Below are 20772 nucleotides of genomic sequence, written 5' to 3'. Positions count from 1 at the left end.
TTAAGTTGTTACTTCTCATCTAAACTTTATGAAAATTCTCTCCCACACCTCCCACAACTAATACAAATTTCTTTTGCAACAGTGGAGGTTTGTTTCAGTTTGCATCTGTGGTGTGGCTGACAGTGGTTATTCTTCTGTTTTTAAAATTTAAATTCTTCATTGTTGAAAGTATTACATATGTCTCCCTTTCCCCCCATTGACCTCTCTCTGGCAGCTCCCACCCCCCAGCACATGCCCTCACCCCCCTACTGCCTGGTCCATTGGTTATGCTTATATGATGCATACAAGTCTCTTACTCCCCTCCCCCCATCCCATCCTCCCCCCCCCCCCCCCCCCCCCCGCCTTCCCTCTGAGGAGGTTTGACAATCTGTTCAATGTTTCTATGTCTCTGGTCACTTCTTTTCTTTAGCTTGACCCTTTTCTCCACCCTCCCCCAATGATACATTCAGCGAGCCTTAAGAGCTGCTACCCTGCTTATCTCCTTATACCCATCTTGTAATGCTCCGAGGATATCTGCAAAGCCCAAAGCATCCTTTCTCCAAGCAGCCACCTATCTTACTTCCATATTCAACATTGATTATGATTTTTCCACTTCATTCTTTAAGGGACTAAAAATAAGCTAAGATCTCACAGGCTCTCAAATCTAATACATGAGCATGCATAGTAATATTGGTGAATATTTCACTCTGGATAAATTTCAAATTTATAATAGCAGATTTGAGAATTAAAGAAAGAAGAAAAATGCTACTTAGAACATTATGATTCTTTACAGCTTCTTGGCTATATTTGGTGGTGATAAAATCGAAAATATATGCGTCTGTTTTCAACACTATTTGAAGTACACTCACTATAAATTTCATCCTCTTTTTAGATAAGTTTTCAAGATAAATTTTTTCTTGAATTTCTTAGAAGAAAACTTTGAGAGCAAAGTATTTACTTTTCCTGAAGAAAACCTTTATAAATTTCTCAGTTTACTTCTCCTATATTCAAGCTAAAATTCTATAACATAAAAGCTTAACATTTTCAATCAACGTAGAATGTTATAACTCTCAGTAGATCCAATGTAATCATTAACTTTTGTCTTGAAAATTACATGAAAACCTTACTTTTGTTTTTCCAAGGGCCCAGTTATCGAGACCAGCTTTTTCCAAAATTGCTGCGCAGGTATCAGGGCTCACGGGGGGCTCCTCACTCCACTTGTAGCAGAGAACCTGGTACCTGGGGTGGAAGGGCAGGCAGGTTAGTGTTTCACAAAGGCCTGGCATCTCAGAGCCCTATGGACACTGGACAGCTCTGAGCAGTGAGGGAAGAGAATCCCAACTTAATGGAGGGGCCCTAGGCATTCTCAGAACAGCTCTGGTGTAGACTGAATTCCAGGCTGACACAAATTTGGTCCAATCTATTTGTATAAATTTGAGCAATGTTTTCTTTCAGTTTAGTGATTGCTTTTCAATACTTAACACTGAAATCCCCAACAAAAGCTCCACTGGGACAAAATAAACAATCGAGCAAAATAGAAGCAGACTCCTAAAATGGAGAACAAAGACTGACAGCCTTTAGAGGGAAGGGGAGTTGTGGGGGTGGGTGAAAAAGTGAAAGGATTAAGAAAAACAAACAAACTCACAAACACAGACAGCTGTATGGTGATCACCAGAGGGGAAGGGGAGTGGGGGCAGGTAGAAGAAGGCAAAGGGGGAATAAATGGTGATGGAAGGAGACTTAACTTGGGTGGTGAACACACAATACAATATACAGATGATGTGTTATAGAATTGTACCCTTGAAATCTGTATGCTTTTATCAACCAATGTCACCCCAATAAATTCAATGACAATTAACAAAAATCAGCCGGGCATTTTTTAAAAAGTAACCTTTTCCTGGGTATTAAAAGTAGAAGGACTACAGTAGCAGGAAGCAGAGGGAATGATTTTATTCTTTTTTTCACCTTCACAAAACATTGGAAGCTGATCTGAAAATTGATGACGGGATTTAAGTCTATGCAAACTTCCCCCATGCCATCGATCGCTGATCAAGCCTGCAACCCAGGCATGTGCCCTGCCTGGGAATCGAACCTGGAACCTTTTAGTGCACCGGACGACATGTAACCAACTGAGCAGGATTGTTAATTATTGAAAATCAAGCCTGCACTTTAAAGTTTTAAAATTCAGTGTTTCCCTCAGTGATTAGCATGGTGCCTTATACATTAGAAAGTCACTAAAATATAAGGATACATATATTAATGTTATTTATATTAATATTTAAGCGAGTTAAAGATCTACTCTTCCCCTAAAAATGAAAATAATGATAATAAGGTCAAATTTTAGTTAAATTTGAAAGTCCTTTGTAATAAATACTTTTGGGTTACCTGCTTTCATGTACAGAATGGACACTTTACTTAATGGCCAATAAAAAAATTACAATATCTTTTATTTCTTAGTTTTGGATGTAAAATGTGAGAAGTGAAGTCAGTGATTAGATGCTGGCTGTACTTCTGAACTCTAAAACTTGAAGCTCTAAAGTCTGTCTTAAGCTATTATAAAGAATTTGCAAAATAAAAATAACATTTATGTAATTTTGCGCTCCATCATAACAAAGTGGTAGGGTTTTCTTTATTTAAGGTGCTCTAAGTGAATACCTTTGCTTTGAAAATTGAAATTTCAAGTTTAATGGCTAAAACAAATCATTGAATTGATACATATAAAAAACATGAGCGTTTAGCCCTGGCCGGGTGGCTCAGTTGGCCGGAGCATCATCCCATACAACAAAAGGTTGCAGGTTTTATTCCAGGTAGGGCACATACGTAGGTTGCAGGTTCCATCCCCAGTTGGGGCATATATGAGACCCAACCTAACACTTCGATGTTTCTCTCTCTCTCTCTCTCTCTCTCTCTCTCTCTCTCAAAAAAAAATAAAAAAATAAAAAATAAATGAAAATATATCCTTGGGTGAGGATTTAATAAAATAAGCTTTAAAAATATTACATATATAAGATACTGAAACTATATCACCAGTAATGTGTTACTTAATGAAATATATTTAATTTATAGTTTAGTTCATTTTACATTAATCTCCAATATCAGAAAGGACTCCTTATACCTTTTGTGTGTCCTAAATCACCTTTGGAGATACTACCTCATTTGACTCTTATAACAATTCTATCAGGCAGTCATGACAGATTTATTAGATGAGGAAAGTGAGGTTCCATATAGGCCAGGGTTTCTCAACCACTGCTGACATTGTAAGCTGGATAATTATTTGTTGTTGGGAGTTGTCCTGTGCATTTTCAGATGTTCAGCAGGATCCCTGGCCTCTACCCACTAGATGCCAGCAGCCACCCCCCCTCCCACCAGTTGTGACAACCCAAAATGTCTCCAGACATTAACAATGTCCTTTGAGGGCAAAATCTCTGCTCACTGAGAACCACTGGTGTAGGTCATGGTCACACAGCAAGGGGCAGAGCTCGGACGAGAACCGGATAGAAGCTCAGGCCTCTCACTCATGCTGCCTGTGCCATGTACCCTCTGTGCTGCCACAGAGGACTCCCAGCTGACCAGAAAAACTTCCAGCTCCAGTTCAGTTACCTTCTTTTCAATACATAATCCTTAGCGTGAACAAAATGCTTCCTCCCTAGAATGCCCAAGTAATTGTTTCTTATCGTTTCCTATATTTCTTCCAAAGCATTTTGATATAAGCTGCACATGGAAACTTAAAAAGAAATCCACATACCGCTTTATAAAGTTAGCAAAAAGTATCCTATGTGAATATCCTAGTCTTCGAATTCTTGCTGTTTCCAGAATTCCTGTATAGCGGAGCTGTAGCAGAACTTTCTCTTTGTCGTATTTTCTTGCCTGACGTTCATTATTTGGTTTGATGCAACGAACAAAATGAGGTTGGCCCACCACCATTTTAGATAACAAATCCATCAGGGAATACTGTAATATGCAACAAAAATAAATTTCCAAGTGTACCATGCGAAAACTTATGAGCTTGTAATTCTTATTATTCTAAGAAAAATATAAAAAACTGAATGTTACATATGCTTGTACTAATTCACAGTAAATAGAGGGAAAGCTGTATTAATGACAATTTTATATACAGCATTTTTAAAAAGACAGATTTACTCATAAAAATGTAGAGGCAATAACTAGGAACTTAGCTATTAAAAGGTTGCCTATAAATTCTAAAGACAACTTTAATTAACATATAAACTTATTTTTGATAGTTTGTAAGTAATTATGTCCTCTCAGGGAAACTTGCCAAATTACAATATCTAGGAACACAATCTAATTTCCTGCTTATGCTACTAATTTCCTTACCTTTCTTTATAGAAAGAATAAAAGTAAACACTTTAATTCCTGCCAGAATCATCTCCTAATCTAAAATAAGGACTGAGAAGTTAATGCAGTTTAATATGTAGGACATAATTACATCTTTTTGTTATTGTTAACCCTGACCTGAGGATTTTTTCTTCCATTGATTTGCAGAGCGAGGGGAAGGGAGGAGGAGAGACAGAGGGAGAGAGAAACATCATGTGAGAGGGACACGACTGGTTGCCCCCCTCACGTGCTGCGACTGGGGCGTGGATCGCACCTGCTACTGAGGTACGTGCCCTTGACTGGAATTGAACCTGTGGCCCTTGAGTCCCTGGGCTGATGTTCTAACCACTGAAGAAACCATCTGAGCCAGTGCATAGTTAATACACTAAGCAAATTCATTTAAGTACTCTAATGTGCTCCAGTTTGGTAATTTTCTTATTTTAGAATTTTAAAATCACACAGATGGGAAAACTCTGTTTGGCAGCAATACCTTATTAAAACAGCAGTCAGTACTTTTGCTCAGTATAATTAATTAGAAGCCAATTAACTAAGTATGTAACATATTAGAATAATCATGGGTAAGTTAAAAGTGGAATCCCAGAAAACTAGTATTTTAGAAACCAGGTTCACAATTTGTTGGCCAGGTAATGACTATGCGGACATCCACAGCTGTTGACGGCTGGATCTCTCTTAGTGCTGGAAACGCAAAAGCCTACAGTTGCAAAGCCAGAGCAAACCGGATGCTGGAACTGGGGAACTGACAGCACTGGATTCACATGGCTTCCTCCTGGGCATTGAGACTCAGATGTGATCTTTAAACAGCTGGGTGTGTTATTTTGGAGCCCTTTTTCATTACATTTATCAGTGAGTCATCTTCCTTTAGTCATGCCAACATCTGCCAGGGAGCAGAGATACTAAGGTGATACAAGTGTCTGCTGGCAAGCTGAGCAAGAGCTTACCACCATTTAGGCATCAGTTTTCTTTAGGGAGCAAGGCAGAATGTCACTCTATATGCATTCTTTTCTGCAGAATGAAAAATAACTTCAAAAACACATCACAGACTACACGAAATTATCTTCTATCACTTTCACTTCAGCCTGAAGAATAAAATGATTTTATGATCTGATGGTATTTGATGTTAACAATAGTGGTATGGTAATGGTTTGGATAGGTCGCTTAAAAAACAACAACAAAAGAATCTGGCTGTAAATATTCTCAGTGATTTAGCTGTGCTGTAGCCTTGATGTAAGCTGAATGTATCAGCAGCAAATGTGAGATAGTAAGCATTTAAATATAGTAGGTGCTACTCAAAGATGATTAAGCACACAACGGTCTACTTTAAGTTTAGGACTGGAAACATATTTAATAAAACTACCCAGGTATTTTTAAAAAGTGTTTTATGATTCTTTTAGGGAGCTGGGTTTATTTACTGAGCACTTACAGTAAATTTAACCCAATGTCCTCCTCCACATTAAATTATACTATTAGGAATTTTAGGTGGTATTTTCTTCGTTTTCACTGGCTGGTTAGCATGATTTTATCAGAAGAGATAAATGAGAACTGGAGCCAATAATGAGAGCAGGGTTACCTAGCCCTCTCCAGTGCTTCTTTTCCCCCCTGTCTCCCCTACTGTCCAAAAAGGAAAGGTCACCTTGAACCTAAGCTGAGGACACAGTGACTCACTCCTATGGCATGTCCCTTGGTTTCCCTCATGTCCCTTCTCCTTGCCCCATTCCTACACCGGTTCTATTTTTCGTTTGAGGTTTTCAGCTTATCCGTGTGCAGCAAGATATGGAATGGGAGTGGATGGTCACCTTGTCCCATCTGTCTATTCAGGAGAAGGAAGGAGCATTGATAGTTATCATAGCATCTAATTAAAAGCCTTCTTAAGTTTTACTAGTACACTGGTGGAAATTCACTTGGTTCTATGGACAAATTTTAACCCAGGTATAGACCTCCGTTAAGATGGACCTCGTATACATTAAGTTTACAGATTTTTTTACAGTATACTCTATTATAGCCTATATCTAAAAAAGAATAATTAAAATACAGTAAAAATTCCTTTTTTGCTAATAGCACTCTATGTTATTCACTCTTGATATGTCACTATCATTTAGGATAAATGACACCCCTAATCACAACACATCATAATTTAACATCTTACTCTAAAATATGATGCAACTGTTTGTGTCTTCATGTTGGTCGTTTCTCTAGCATGACGTGTGGTTTCTCCAGTTTCACCCTAAGACCAAGGGAGACAGTGATGCATTAGTACTGACTGTGTTTTCGGATCTACAAGGAGCATGGGGAACTTTTTAGGTTATCATAGTCTGTGCACTCAAATACCTAAAACAACAAAATGTCATTGATCATTTTACTTTAAGGTAACTGTCTACCGGAAAGGTAATTGTTTAAAGTCTCACTGAAATTTGCGTTGGTCATGCATAGAATGTGAATATCTCTGACTAATACACTTTTAATAGGCCTTAGTGTAACATTAAAACTAGCTATATATAAAGAGTTAAGAATATATCAGAAATGTATGATTATTTTAGTGGAAATATGAACATAACATAAATATCCGTTTAAGCAGAAAAGAAGATCAAAGAAAGAAAACGAAAGAAAAAGACTGTACTTTTAGGAGCACACAAATGTTGCCATTGTAAAGGTTAGATTCTTAGATTCACTGCCATGAAAAATACATTTTCTTACCTTTGTCAGGTTGACTGATTTTTCTGAAGTTCTCATTTGATAGTTTATTATATTTTTAGTTTTTGAATGTGGCAGATTACCTGTGGGAATTTAGATAAAATTAATATACCTTTTAAAATCCTTAAATGGCTAGAAAATTTCCCTCATTTGCTTGAATGTTAAAATAAGCATTGTTGATCTCACAATATTCAGACTTATAAGCTTGGTTAACGATTTATTGAGAAACTTAGAGATAAAGTAATATTATGTGAAATTTATGCCAAAATTTTAATTCAGAAATAAATAAACCCAGCTTAGAGAATAGAAAGATAGAGGTAACTGTTGGATTGCCTTTTATTTATTTTTATTTTTAAATATATTTTTATTGATTCAGAGAGGAAGTGAGAGGGAGAGAGAGAGATAGAAACATCAATGATGAGAGAGAATCATTGATCGCTGCCTCTTGAATGCATCACACTGGGGATCGAGCTCGAAACCGGGGCATGTGCCCCTGATCCGGAGTTGAACCATGACCTCCTGGTTCACAGATCAATGCTCAACCATCAAGCCATGCTGGCCAGGCTGGATTGCCTTTTAATTGCTATAAAATATGGAATGATTATGATAAAGGAGGCAATTTGTTGTTTTGTTTATTTTTGTGTGTGTGTGTGTTAAATGGCATCTGAGATTTTCTTTACCATAAAGAAAAGCTTTACAATGGACCTTAAAAATCATATGGATCACCCTAGCCAGCTTGGCTTAGTGGCTAGAGCATCAGCTTGCGGACTGAAGGGTCCCAGGTTCGATTCCGGCCAAGGGCACATTTCTGCGTTTTGGGCTCGATCCCCAGTAGGGGGTATACAGGAGTCAGTTGATCAATGATTCTCTCTCATCAATGATGTTTCTACCTCTCTCTCCTTCTCCCTTCCTCTCTGAAATCAATTAAAGAAATATATTTTTAAAAAAGTTTTTAAAAAAATCATGTGGATCATTAATTCATGCAAAGTGGTTTAAGTGAATCAAGTGTGGCTGATAGCACTGGACAATTTCAACTTAACATTCAGAAATGTGTGCCTAGTTCGAGGACTATATAAAGGTTCACAAGACAAGGTTGTAGAAAAAATATTGGTGTAGTAAAATAATAATGACCTATAAAGCCAGGAGGAAGACCTAGGTTTGATACCAGCTGTGGTACTTAAACTGTGTTACCTGTAGGTTATTCACTTAAGTCTCTGAGTTGTAGTTTGGATCCATAACATGAGGTTAATGATGCCTCCCTCACAGAATTTTGATGAAATGTGATAGTATGTCTGTCACATGGAAGGTGCCTGAAAATGTTAGTTCACTCCTTTCCCACCCCCTACCAACCACAATAACTCAACCACCCACAATCCAAGAGTTTATCATCCTAATAGTAATATTCAAAATATCTCCAGAATTGAGTATCACTTTAGAAAGGTCATTTCTTGTCACTCTTATTCTCTTAGGTGAAAAGCAGAGGCTACATATTTCTGGCAAATCCTTCACATTCTTTGTGGTTGAAAAGGTGGGTTGGAGAGGAACTCTGCCTGGGGTGTGGCTGGCAGTGCCTCTGCTCTGTTCACGCTCCCCCACCCCCTTCCCTCTTTATTCCAGGAAAAGTGCTGAGAAGAGTGCCATGGCTTTCCTGCTGTGCTGACACTGCACACGGCACTGTCACTCTTCAAATGGGAAACTTACTAAACACAGCAAGGTGGACAGACAGCAACAGATGACCTCCAGACAAGCATGTCAGGAGTTTCAATCAGTATCATCATCATTAGGATTACCAGGGAATTTTAGAAACAGATTACCACAGACTTGGAGATTTCTTAGAAGTGTGATGAATATACAAAGTGCTAATAGCACATTAATTAGGATAGACCCATTACTTAATAGATCCTATTGCTTTGTATTACCCAAATAAAAATTAAAAAATGCAAGTTTATCTGAAACTAAAAAACTAGAAGAAATTTAGTGAAGGATTAGTAATTTCACTTAAACAAAATTTGTATGCTAGACATCAAATCATTTAACAAAATATAAATGAAAGCCTTTAAAAATTCATCTATGCATATTGACAGGTACTAAAATTAGCATAATCTTAAATTTAGAAACTATATCCAGTTTGCTTTTATAGTTTATCTGATGACAAACCTATGATAAACCAAACTGGAGATACGAGCTGCAAGGTTTTATGCTGCATGTCCCCTAATGAGGGCTGAACTTTTTAAAAAAAAAAATTTTTTTTATTGATTTCAGAAAGGAAGGGAGAGAAAGAGAGAGATAAAAACATTAATGATGAGAGAGAATCATTGATCGGCTGCCTCCTGCACACCCCACACTGGGGATAGAGCCTGCAACCCAGGAATGGAACAGTGACCTCCTGGTTCATAGGTCAATGCTCAACTACTGAACCATACTGTCCGGGCAGGGCTGAACTCTTTCATATTTGAAGGAATACAGGCAAAGGGCCATGGTTATTTTAGAATCTTGGAGACAACATAAATAGAGAATTGAAGAGCCTGACTTTTCAAGCCTACTTCTCGGGGTAACACTGAAAAAGCTGCTCAGCACTTCTAAACTTCAATGTCTCACCTGTAGAGTAGTTCCTCCTCAGAGTGTGGGTATTAGGGTAAATGAAAGTGCCTGGCACAGTGCAATTTTAAAACAAATTTGTCTATTATTGTTGTCGCTGTTATTATTACATGTTTGCACAACTAAGTGAATATAAAGCCCATATGCTTTAGATAGTTTTGAGGTTCTGAGTTCCTGAAACACTTTTTTTTTTATTTTTTTTTTTAATAATTTTTATTTCTTAAAGTATTACAAAGAGTATTACATATGTCTCCTTTTTACCCCCCCTTGACATTCCCCCAGCCCCTACCCCCCACCCCCCCCGCCCCGTGTCTTGTGTCCATTGGTTAATCTTATATGCATGCATATAAGTCCTTCAGTTGGTCTCTTAATCCCCCCCCCCAACCCTCCCCAGGCTTCCCACTGTAGTTTAACATTCTGTTCAATGTTGCTCTGCTTCTGTATCTACCCCTGTTCATCAGTCCATACTGGTCCCCTTTATTTGTCCCAACCTCACTGGAGTAGTCTTAACCTCACCAGGGCCATCTGAGCCTCACCAGGGCCATTTCAACCTCACCGGGGCCGTCCCTACCTCACGGGGGCCGTTTCAACCTCACCAGGGTCGTCCCTACCACACCGGGGCCGTTTCGACCTGACCGGGGTTGTCCCTACCAGACCGGGGTCGTCCCTACCTCACGGGGGCTGTTTCAACCTCACCGGGGTCGTTCCTACCTCACGGGGGCCGTTTCAACCTGACCGGGGTTGTCCCTACCACACCGGGGACATTTCGACCTGACTGGGGCCATCCCTACCTCACAGGGGCCGTTTCAACCTCACCAGGGTCGTCCCTACCACACCGGGGCCGTTTCAACCTGACCAGGGTTGTCCCTACCACACCGGGGCCTTTCGACCTGACCGGGGTCGTCCCTACCTCACAGGGGCCGTTTCAACCTCACCGGGGTCGTCCCTACCTCACCGGGGCCGTTTCAACCTCACCGGGGTTGTCCCTACCACACGGGGGCTGTTTCAACCTGACTGGGGTTGTCCCTACCACACTGGGGCCGTTTAGACCTGACTGGGGTCGTCCCTACCTCACGGGGGCCGTTTCAACCTCACCGGGGTCATCTCTACCTCACGGGGGCCGTTTCAACCTGACTGGGGTTGTCCCTACCACACCGGGGCCTTTTCGACCTGAACAGGGTCGTCCCTACCTCACGGGGGCCGTTTCAACCTCACCGGGGTTGTCCCTACCACACCGGGGCCGTTTTGACCTGACTGGGGTCGTCCCTACTGCACGGGGGCTGTTTCAACCTCACCGGGGTCGTCCCTACCACACCGGGGCCGTTTCGACCTGACCGGGGTCGTCCCTACCTCACGGGGGCCGTTTCAACCTCACCGGGGTTGTCCCTACCACACGGGGGCTGTTTCAACCTGACTGGGGTTGTCCCTACCACACTGGGGCCGTTTCGACCTGACTGGGGTCGTCCCTACCTCACGGGGGCCGTTTCAACCTCACCGGGGTCATCTCTACCTCACGGGGGCCGTTTCAACCTGACTGGGGTTGTCCCTACCACACCGGGGCCTTTTCGACCTGAACAGGGTCGTCCCTACCTCACGGGGGCCGTTTCAACCTCACCGGGGTTGTCCCTACCACACCGGGGCCGTTTTGACCTGACTGGGGTCGTCCCTACTGCACGGGGGCTGTTTCAACCTCACCGGGGTCGTCCCTACCACACCGGGGCCGTTTCGACCTGACCGGGGTCGTCCCTACCTCACGGGGGCCGTTTCAACCTCACCAGGGTTGTCCCTACCACACCGGGGCCGTTTCGACCTGACCAGGGTCGTCCCTACCTCACGGGGGCCGTTTCAACCTCACCGGGGTCGTCCCTACCTCACGGGGGCCGTTTCAACCTCACCGGGGTTGTCCCTACCACACCGGGGCCGTTTTGACCTGACTGGGGTCGTCCCTACCGCACGGGGGCTGTTTCAACCTCACCGGGGTCGTCCCTACCACACCGGGGCCGTTTCGACCTGACCGGGGTCGTCCCTACCTCACGGGGGCCGTTTCAACCTCACCGGGGTCGTCCCTACCTCACAGGGGCCGTTTCAACCTCACCGGGGTTGTCCCTACCACACCAGGGCCGTTTCAACCTGACCAGGGTCGTCCCTACCTCACGGGGGCCGTTTCAACCTCACCGGGGTCGTCCCTACCACACCGGGGCCGTTTCGACCTGACTGGGGTCGACCCTACCTCACGGGGGCTATTTCAACCTCACCGGGGTCGTCCCTACCACACCGGGGCCGTTTCGACCTGACTGGGGTCGACCCTACCTCACGGGGGCTATTTCAACCTCACCGGGGTCGTCCCTACCACACCGGGGCCGTTTCGACCTGACCAGGGTCGTCCCTACCTCACGGGGGCCTTTTCAACCTCACCGGGGTCGTCCCTACCTCACGGGGGTCGTTTCAACCTCACCGGGGTTGTCCCTACCACACCGGGGCTGTTTCAACCTGACTGGGGTTGTCCCTACCACACCGGGGCCGTTTCGACCTGACTGGTGTCATCCCTACCGCACGGGGGCTGTTTCAACCTCACCGGGGTCGTCCCTACCGCACCGGGGCCGTTTCGACCTGACCGGGGTCGTCCCTACCTCACGGGGGCCGTTTCAACCTCACCGGGGTCGTCCCTACCTCACGGGGGCCGTTTCAACCTGACCGGGGTTGTCCCTACCACACCGGGGACGTTTCGACCTGACTGGGGCCGTCCCTACCTCACAGGGGCCGTTTCAACCTCACCGGGGTCGTCCCTACCACACCGGGGCCGTTTCAACCTGACCAGGGTTGTCCCTACCACACCGGGGCCTTTCGTCCTGACTGGGGCTGAAACACTTTTTGACTGTGAAGTTCTCTTAAACTAGAGAACTGTTCTACTGATAGTCAGGAGGCATAACAGAGTATTGAGAACCTGGCTGCATGTTTTATAAGGATGAAAAGGATGAAGTTAGATGCCTAGAGGCTATAGGTGGATACAGAAAGAGATAACAATTGTTAAGATCAAAACTGAAGACTTGCTTTTAGACAAGATAAAGTAACAGACTGGATTAAATGAAACAACTAAAAAACATACAAAATATATGGAACAGTTTTTTTTTTTTTCTCCTTTTTCTCTTTTTATTGTGGTAAAATACACATACCATAAAATTTAGCATTTTAAAGTGTATAGTTCAGTGGTATTAAATACATTCATAATGTTGTGCAGCCATCACTGCTACCCATCTCCATAGCACTCTTCATGCCCTAAAATGGAAATGCTATACTTATTAATTACTAACTTCCCATTCTCACATCCCTCAACTCTAGACAACCAAAATTCTGCTTTCTGTCTCTATGAATTTGACTAACTCATATAAATTAAATCACACAGTATTTGTCTGGGAGAAACCCCTGTTATACATTGTTAATAAAGCAGTACAGGAGCCGAAACCGGTTTGGCTCAGTGGATGGAGCGTCGGCCTGCGGACTGAAGGGTCCCGGGTTCGATTCCGGTCAAGGGCATGTACCTGGGTTGCGGGCACATCCCCAGTAGGAGATGTGCAGGAGGCGGCTGATCGATGTTTCTCTCTCATCGATGTTTCTGACTCTCTGTCTCTCTCCCTTCCTCTCTGTAAAAAAATCAATAAAATATGTTAAAAAAAAAAAAAAAAAGCAGTACAGGACAGTGATCCATGAGAGAGGGGAAATAAATGAAATAAGTCCTACAATTACCCCAGTTTTCTCTGTCTGCAGAGATTTTAGGCTGAAATGCAGAGTGGGGAACCCAGGTAAAGACTGGGAAAAATAATAGATGGAACAAATAGAAAACAAATAACATGATAGTAGAGTCATCCCAAACATATAATTAATCACATTAAATGTAAATGGTCTGATCACCACAATTGAAAGGCAGAGATTATCAGATTGAAACTTAAAAAGCAAGGCTCAACTATAGGCTGTCTAGAAAAAAAACATTTTAAATATAAACACAAAAAAGTTGAAATTAAAAGTATAAAAAATGCCATTCAACCACTAATTATAAGAAAGTTGGAGTCTCCGTATCATTATCAGGCAAAGTAGACTTCAGAATAATGAATATTACCAGGGATAAGAAGAGTAATTTAATAATAATAAAAGGGGTCTATTCATCAAGAAAATGAAACAATTCTAAATTTTTATGTCCCCACTAGTAGACCTTAAAGAACATGAAACAGTCCTGGCAGTGGCACGGTTGGAGCATCACTGAGAGGTCGCAGGTTGGATCTCCAATCGGGGTGTGTATTGGACACAACCAATAGATCTCTCTCTCTCTCTCATTCTCTCTCCTCCCACCTTCCTTTCTCCCTAAAATCAATAAAAACATATTCTCAGGTGAAAAAATACAAAAACTATATACAGCAAAAACTGATTTTAATGAAAAGAAAATTTGATAAATTGACAATTATAGTCACACTAGAGCAGCCATGGGCAAACTACGGCCCGCGGGCCGGATCCGGCCCATTTGAAATGAATAAAACTAAAAAAAAAAAAAAAAAAGAACATACCCTTTTATGTAATGATGTTTACTTTGAATTTATATTAGTTCACACAAACACTCCATCCATGCTTTTGTTCCAGCCCTCCGGTCCAGTTTAAGAACCCATTGTGGCCCTCGAATCAAAAAGTTTGCCCACCCCTGCACTAGAGGCTCGGTGCACAAAAATCTGTGCACTCGGGGAGGGGGGGGATCCATTAGCTCGGCCTGTGCCCTCTCGCAGTCTGGGACCCCTCAGGGGATGTCCACCTGTGGGCTTAGGCCTGATCCCCAGGGTATCAGGTCTAAGCTGGCAGTCAGACATCCCTCTTGCAGCCCAGGAGCCCTCAGGGGATGTCCACTTGCCAGCAGGGAGCAGACCTAAGCTGCAGTCGGACATCCTTAGTGCTGCTGAGGAGGCAAGAGAGGCTCCCGCCACTACCACTGTGCTGGCAGCCACCAGCCTGGCTTGTGGCTGAGCAGAGCCCCCCCTGTGGGAGCGCACTGACCACCAGGGGGCAGTTCCTGCATTGAGCGTCTGCCCCCTGGTGGTCAGTGTGTGTCATAGTGACCAGTCATTCCCAGTCATTCTGCTGTTAGGGTCAATTTGCATATTACCCTTTTATTATATAGGATATGTCTAAGTCCCTCTCTCAGTAATTGATAGAAGCCCGAGAAATCAGTAAGAATATAGAAGATTTGACCACTATTATCAAACAAGTTGACCTAATGAACATTTATATAACACTCCACCTAACAACAGTAGAATACACATTATTTTCAAGTGCAAATGAAACATAAAACAAGATAGAGCATATTATGGGCCATAAAAATTTTTAGTTAAAATTAAATGGATTAAGTCATACAAAATATGCTTCCTGAGCATACAGAATTAAATTAGAAGGCCAGACAAAAAGATATCTGGAAAATCCCAATATACTTAAAAATTAAATATAAGAATTATAAATAACCCATATAAGTACTTATACTAGAAAAAAAAACATTTTCTTAAATCACTGACCTAGGTTTTTAGCTTAGAACTTAGAAAAAGACAAAATACCCAAAATAAACAGAAGAGAGGAGGCAAAAAAAAAAAAAAAAAAAAGAAAAGAAAAAAAATCTGCAAAATAGAAAGCATAGACAATAGAGAATATCAATGAAACCATAAGCCAATTCTTAGAGAATATCAATAAAATTGATGTCTCTAGAAAATATATCAAGAATAAAATTAGAGAGGGCAGAAATTATTTATATCACAAATGAGAGAGCTGATATAACTTCAAGATCTACAGATAGTAAAAGTATAAGGAAATAATAACAAACTTTATGTCAATAAATTTGACTACACAGATGAACAATTTCCTAAAAGACACAATCTACTAAAGCTTATTTAAAAAACTGGATAACTTAAATAGCCTTATATTTATTAAAGAAACTACATTTGTACTTAAAAACTTTATCACAAAAAGCCCTCAGGCTCAGCAGGTTTCACAAGTAAATTCTATAAAGCAATTTAGAAATAAATAATACTCATTTAACTTTTTCTGAAAATTAAAGAGGAGGCAATACATCTCAATTCATTCTATGAGGCCATTATTACCCTGATTCTAAAATCAGAAAAAATAACCATAAGAAAAGAAAACTAATATCCATGAACATAGATACAAAAATTTATTTTTTTGTTGTTAATACTCACTCAAAGATATTTTTTCCATTGATTTTCAGGGAGAGAGTGGAAGGGGGTGGGAGGGACAGGAAAAAGACAGAGAGAGAGAGAGAGAGAGAGAGAGAGAGAGATATCAATGTGAGAGTGACACATTGACTGGTTGGCTCCGAAAATACCCTAATTGGGGCTGGGGATTACTGGTAAACCTGCAAACCAGGTACATGCTTTTGACTGGGGATCAAATGCAAGACCCTTAGGTTCCAGGGGCTGATTTTCTAACCACTGAGAACTCTGGGCAGGGTGATACAAAAATTCTTAACACAATGGAGGTTAGCCAGCCAGGGAGGGACTGTGGGAGGGCTCCAGGGCATGTCCAGCCCATCTTGCTTAGTACGATCAGCTGGACCCCAGCAGCAAACTAACCTACTACTCGAAGTGTCTGCCCCCTGGTGGTCAGTGCGTGTCATAGCGACTGGTCAACCGGTCAACTGTCTCCCCCCTGGTAGTCAGTGCATGTCATAGTGACTGGTCAACCGGTCGACTGTCTGCCCTATGGTAGTCAGTGCACATTATAGTGAGCAGTTGAGCAGCCTTAGCATATCATTAGCATGACTCTTTGATTGGTTGAATGGCTGACTGGACAACTGGACACTTAGCATATTAGGCTTTTATTATATAGGACTAGAAGCCTGGTGCTCAAAATTCATGCATTTGGGAGGGGGGTCCCTCAGCCCAGATTGCAAGAGGGTGCAGGCCAGGCCGAGGGACCCCACCGGTGCACATTCAGGGCCAGGGAGGGACGCCAGGAAGTTGGCTGCCTGGGAGGGACCACGAGAGGGCTCCAGGGCATGTCCTGCTCATCTTGCTCAGTCCTGATTGGCTGGACCTCAGCAGCAAGCTAACCTACCAGTTGGAGCATCTGGTCCTTGGTGGTCAGTGCTTGTCATTAGCGTATTACACTTTGATTGGTTGAATGGCAGACTGGATGATATTAGACTTGTATTATATAGGATTATTATTAGGCTTTTATTTTACAGGATTATTATTCTTGTAATTTAACTCTTAGGTTGAAACTATTCTTTGGGGAAATGAGTTCCATAAGCTCTTCTTCAAAGCCTAAAGTAATATTTCCCCCATTTTATCTGTTATTATAGCAAACTTTATGTATAATAAATGATACCCACCTACTCAAATAAATTAAGCAACATTGCACAGCAAAAATTAATACACAAATATTAATTGGGCTCCTATATAGTAGCAACACACAGAACTTGAATGAAAAATTACCATTTATAATAGCTTAAAATGTGATATACTAGCAGATAATTTGACTAAAGATATATAAGACTTGCATGCTGAAAACTACATATTGTTGAGAGAAATTAAAGAAGACTTAAATAAATGAAGAGCTATATTTTGCCTCCTGATTGGAAGACTCAAGATTGTGAAGAACACTTGGTTAGGGGCAGGGAAGAGTAGGGGGAGGATTACAAAGAGCCACGAGGAAATATCATTTGGGGGTGATCAATAGGTTCATTATTGATTGTGGTGACAGTTTTACAGGTATTTATGTATGCCAAAAACTCACCAAATTTTACTGTCTAAATATGTGCATATGTATATGTCAGTTATACATCAATAAAACTATAAAAAATGCAGAGGAAAATTTCAAACTCCAGTAAAGAAAAACAACCCACACTATATTTTTTCTACTTAAAAGCAAATTTAAGAATGTATATGGTTGAATGGAACAAGGTCATTTGAGTCTTTAATCAGTAAGTCAGAGCTCACTAAACCTATAGACCTCAAAGAACCATCCAGATGCTACCCACTCGAAAATAGCAGGGAATTCTCAACTCTCTGGAGGTGAACATATTCTTCTAGTGAGGCGCTAGGACACCACCATATTTTCTGGAGGTGCTTCACTTTCTTTAGTGAAAACCTACCTTCTTTATGTTTTATTATTTTCTTCAGATGATCTAGGCAGGGGATATCAATAATTGCATATTTAGTGAGCCGAAAATAAACCAATATGAAAAACTGAGGATCATACTCATGAAAATTACAATCAGAAACTATTTGATCAGGCCTGAAAAACCTTTTCATTTAAAGGTAATTGTCTTATCTTACCTGTTTTTGTCAGAGGGTGGTTAACTAGTTGTCGAATTACACTGTTTTCTGATGACCTCAAGAGCAGCACAATATCAGTTGGAAGAGTGTCTCTATTTTTAGCTAAGAACCCACTTGCATTATAGAGGACCTGTTGATAAAGTATATTATCATCATCATCACAATTAGTGTCACTGCCAAAATCATCATCATCATCATCAATAGATATTTATTAAGAGCTTACCCTGTGCGGAGTGACAGCTATACAAAGATTTATAAAGGTAGTTCCTTACAACTTGGTTGGAAAAGCAAACCTCTCCAGGTTTATAATAAATCTTGTCAGAAAAATATTTGTCTCACTGATTATCTGGGTGTTGAAATGATAAAAGAAGTTTGATTCCTCCCAAGTTTTATGTTGGAAATTTGGTGTATTTCTGGAGGGTTGGGTGTGGCAGGAGGAAGCACACTGGGGCCACCCAGGCATTCTCATCCTATATAATAAAGAGGTAATATGCAAATTGACCCTCACGCCATAAGGCCGTCACAAGATAGTGGCGCACACAGCGGGGGCAGGGCAGCAGGCGCAGGGCTTCTACCAGGGTTCCTGTGGCCCCAGGAGGGCGCAAGGGGTCCCAGTGACCGCTGTGCATGGCCTGAGGTGGGGCATCGGGGTAGCACTCCAGGACTCGGGCCGTCTGGCAGTGCGCAGGCCACACGGGGTGGGACTCCAGGACTCGGGGATGGTCCCATGGCATGGGGGGGGGGGGGAGGGTGTCCTGTGTCTCTCATGATTTCATGCAACAGGTCACTAGTTTCTATTATAATTGATTCACTGCAGTGAATTAGCCACTACAGATTTTTGTCTCAGTAGTAAGAATGGTCTACGTCCGCTGTGGGGGTGAATAATTTTAAGGCTTTCTAAAAATCAAGGTAACCCAAAGATCTCTGTAGGCTGGTCCAATATGGCTGTTGTCATGGACTGAATTCTGTTACTCTAAAATTATTATGTTGAATCCTCATCCTCAAATGTGACTGTATTTGGAGAGAGAGAGTATTTAAGCAGGTAACTAAGGTTAAATGAGGTCATAGGTTGGGGTCCTAATTCCAGAGGACTGATGTCCTAAAATGAGGAAGATACACCAGAGATCTGTCTATCTCTACTCCAACCTGTACACAGAGAAAGAAAAGATATAAGGACACAGCAAAAAGGCAGTTGTCTGCAAGCCAGGAAGAGAGGCCTCAACAGACACCAGCCTTGCTGGTACCTGATCTTGGCTGTGTTGTCTCCAAAACTCTGAAAAAATAAATTTCTGTTGTTTTAAGCCACTCTGCCTGTGGTATTTTTGGTATGACAATCCAAGAAGACTGATATAGTTATTAAAACCTGGGTAAAATGATCATAGGCAATTCTTAATGGATGTTTTAAAGGAGGCTTATTTGAAAAATCAGATGCTAAAAATCATGAGAGGAGCTATAATTATAATATTTAAGGAAGATTTGTTTTTTTTCAGTGACAAGTCTGTGGAATATCGAAGTTTGTGGAATATAGTTCTAGTAAACTAGAGTGCTCGGGGTTATGAATCATTTTATTTTGTTTATTTATTTTTAATCCATTGCATTCTTTCTTGATTTTAATATCTTCTTAGTCCTCCAATATTTATAACATCATTGTGAGGGAATGGCCTGTTATTCTCTGCAGAAGGGAAGGAATACGTCCTCTAGGTACTGAGGTTTGCTTTGGTGTGGGAGTGTGTATCTGTCGATGCATAAACATTTCTTCCTCTAACTGTGCACCAGTCCATTAACCAATTCCATCTGTCTAGGGTAGCTCAGTTATGTGACCACACCTCTAGCCTGACACCTTCTCCTGTTGGGAGGGAGAAGAGACAAAGTCGGCAGTGAAGAGAGAAGCACTAATGTTTGAAAAAGTCAGTTTATAATAAAGGTTCCAGCTTTCATTGAAAGAAGAAAAAAGTAGGTACCCATTGTCAGCCAATCTCACCCAAAACCAGATGTCAGGATCAGAAAGATGGACTGTTGAAGACTTGTCTCTTTTCTTGCTTGTTTTCCCTTAGTTTCTTAATAAAAATTCCTCTAGAAAAATTATTACCTTGTGCTTGTTGAAGGATTTTTTATTTTATTTTATTTTTTTATCTTTTCAGGATAGATGCTAGAAGTGGAAGTGGTTGGAGCAAGAGTGGTTGGTAAAGGCCAGGACAGACTGTAGGAAGGTGCAGAGCAGAGTAAGGGCCAGATAGGGGCAGACACAGATGGCTATCTCATTATAACCATCTGTAAATATTTCAGGCCATAATTTTCATGTCTACTTTTATTATTCGACAAAAGACTAAAGAGAAACTCAGTCACAATTCCTTAAAGTTCTTACCTTTCCTGCAAAATGGTGAATTCCAAAACTAAGTTCTATTCTTTTGGGCCTCCAGAAGTACTGTGACTTCAGATTATCTTCAAATTTTTCTATAGGAAAAAATGGAATGCCAATATCAAGTATGTAGGAGATCCTCAAAAAATGCATGTTGACAGAATCACCCCTTTCTCCATAAAATGGACAGTGTGCAGTAAAAAAAGAAAAATTTACATAGCTAATATATGCAGATTTTGGAATATAATTATAAATGGTATTGCCAAATTCAAGATAATGAATTTTACCATTCCATTATGATTTACAGCAGTAGTTCTCAAACCTTAGTAAGCAACAGAGTCCGCTAGAGGGCCCATTAAAAACTCAGATTGCTAGGTCTTACCCCAAGAGTTCCTGACTCAGTACATCTGGAATGGGATCTAAGAAGTTACAGTCTAGCACGATCCCAGGTGATGCTAATGTACCTTGTGC

At 41.4% G+C, this 20772-nt stretch overlaps 1 protein-coding gene across 1 annotated transcript in view; it reads right to left on the bottom strand.

Moving 5' to 3' along the window:
• The window catches only part of MYO3A (myosin IIIA), a 204115-nt gene that overhangs the window by 49762 nt on the left and 133581 nt on the right, over positions 1 to 20772 (bottom strand). Inside the window, exons 20-25 of the mRNA XM_070408411.1 lie at positions 20308 to 20396; positions 17943 to 18072; positions 7027 to 7106; positions 6479 to 6556; positions 3725 to 3930; positions 1107 to 1218 (exon numbers count right to left, since the gene is read on the bottom strand). Coding sequence (XP_070264512.1) covers positions 1107 to 1218; positions 3725 to 3930; positions 6479 to 6556; positions 7027 to 7106; positions 17943 to 18072; positions 20308 to 20396 — 695 coding nt within the window. The remainder of the gene's footprint in view (positions 1 to 1106; positions 1219 to 3724; positions 3931 to 6478; positions 6557 to 7026; positions 7107 to 17942; positions 18073 to 20307; positions 20397 to 20772) is intronic.

Source organism: Myotis yumanensis, unplaced genomic scaffold (genome assembly GCF_028538775.1).
Source record: "Myotis yumanensis isolate MYYU_CA2020_CCGP unplaced genomic scaffold, mMyoYum1.0.hap1 SCAF_1, whole genome shotgun sequence".
NCBI lineage: Eukaryota > Metazoa > Chordata > Mammalia > Chiroptera > Vespertilionidae > Myotis > Myotis yumanensis.
Note: the sequence above shows the minus strand (reverse complement) of the source record. Positions and strands in the feature narration are given on the sequence as shown.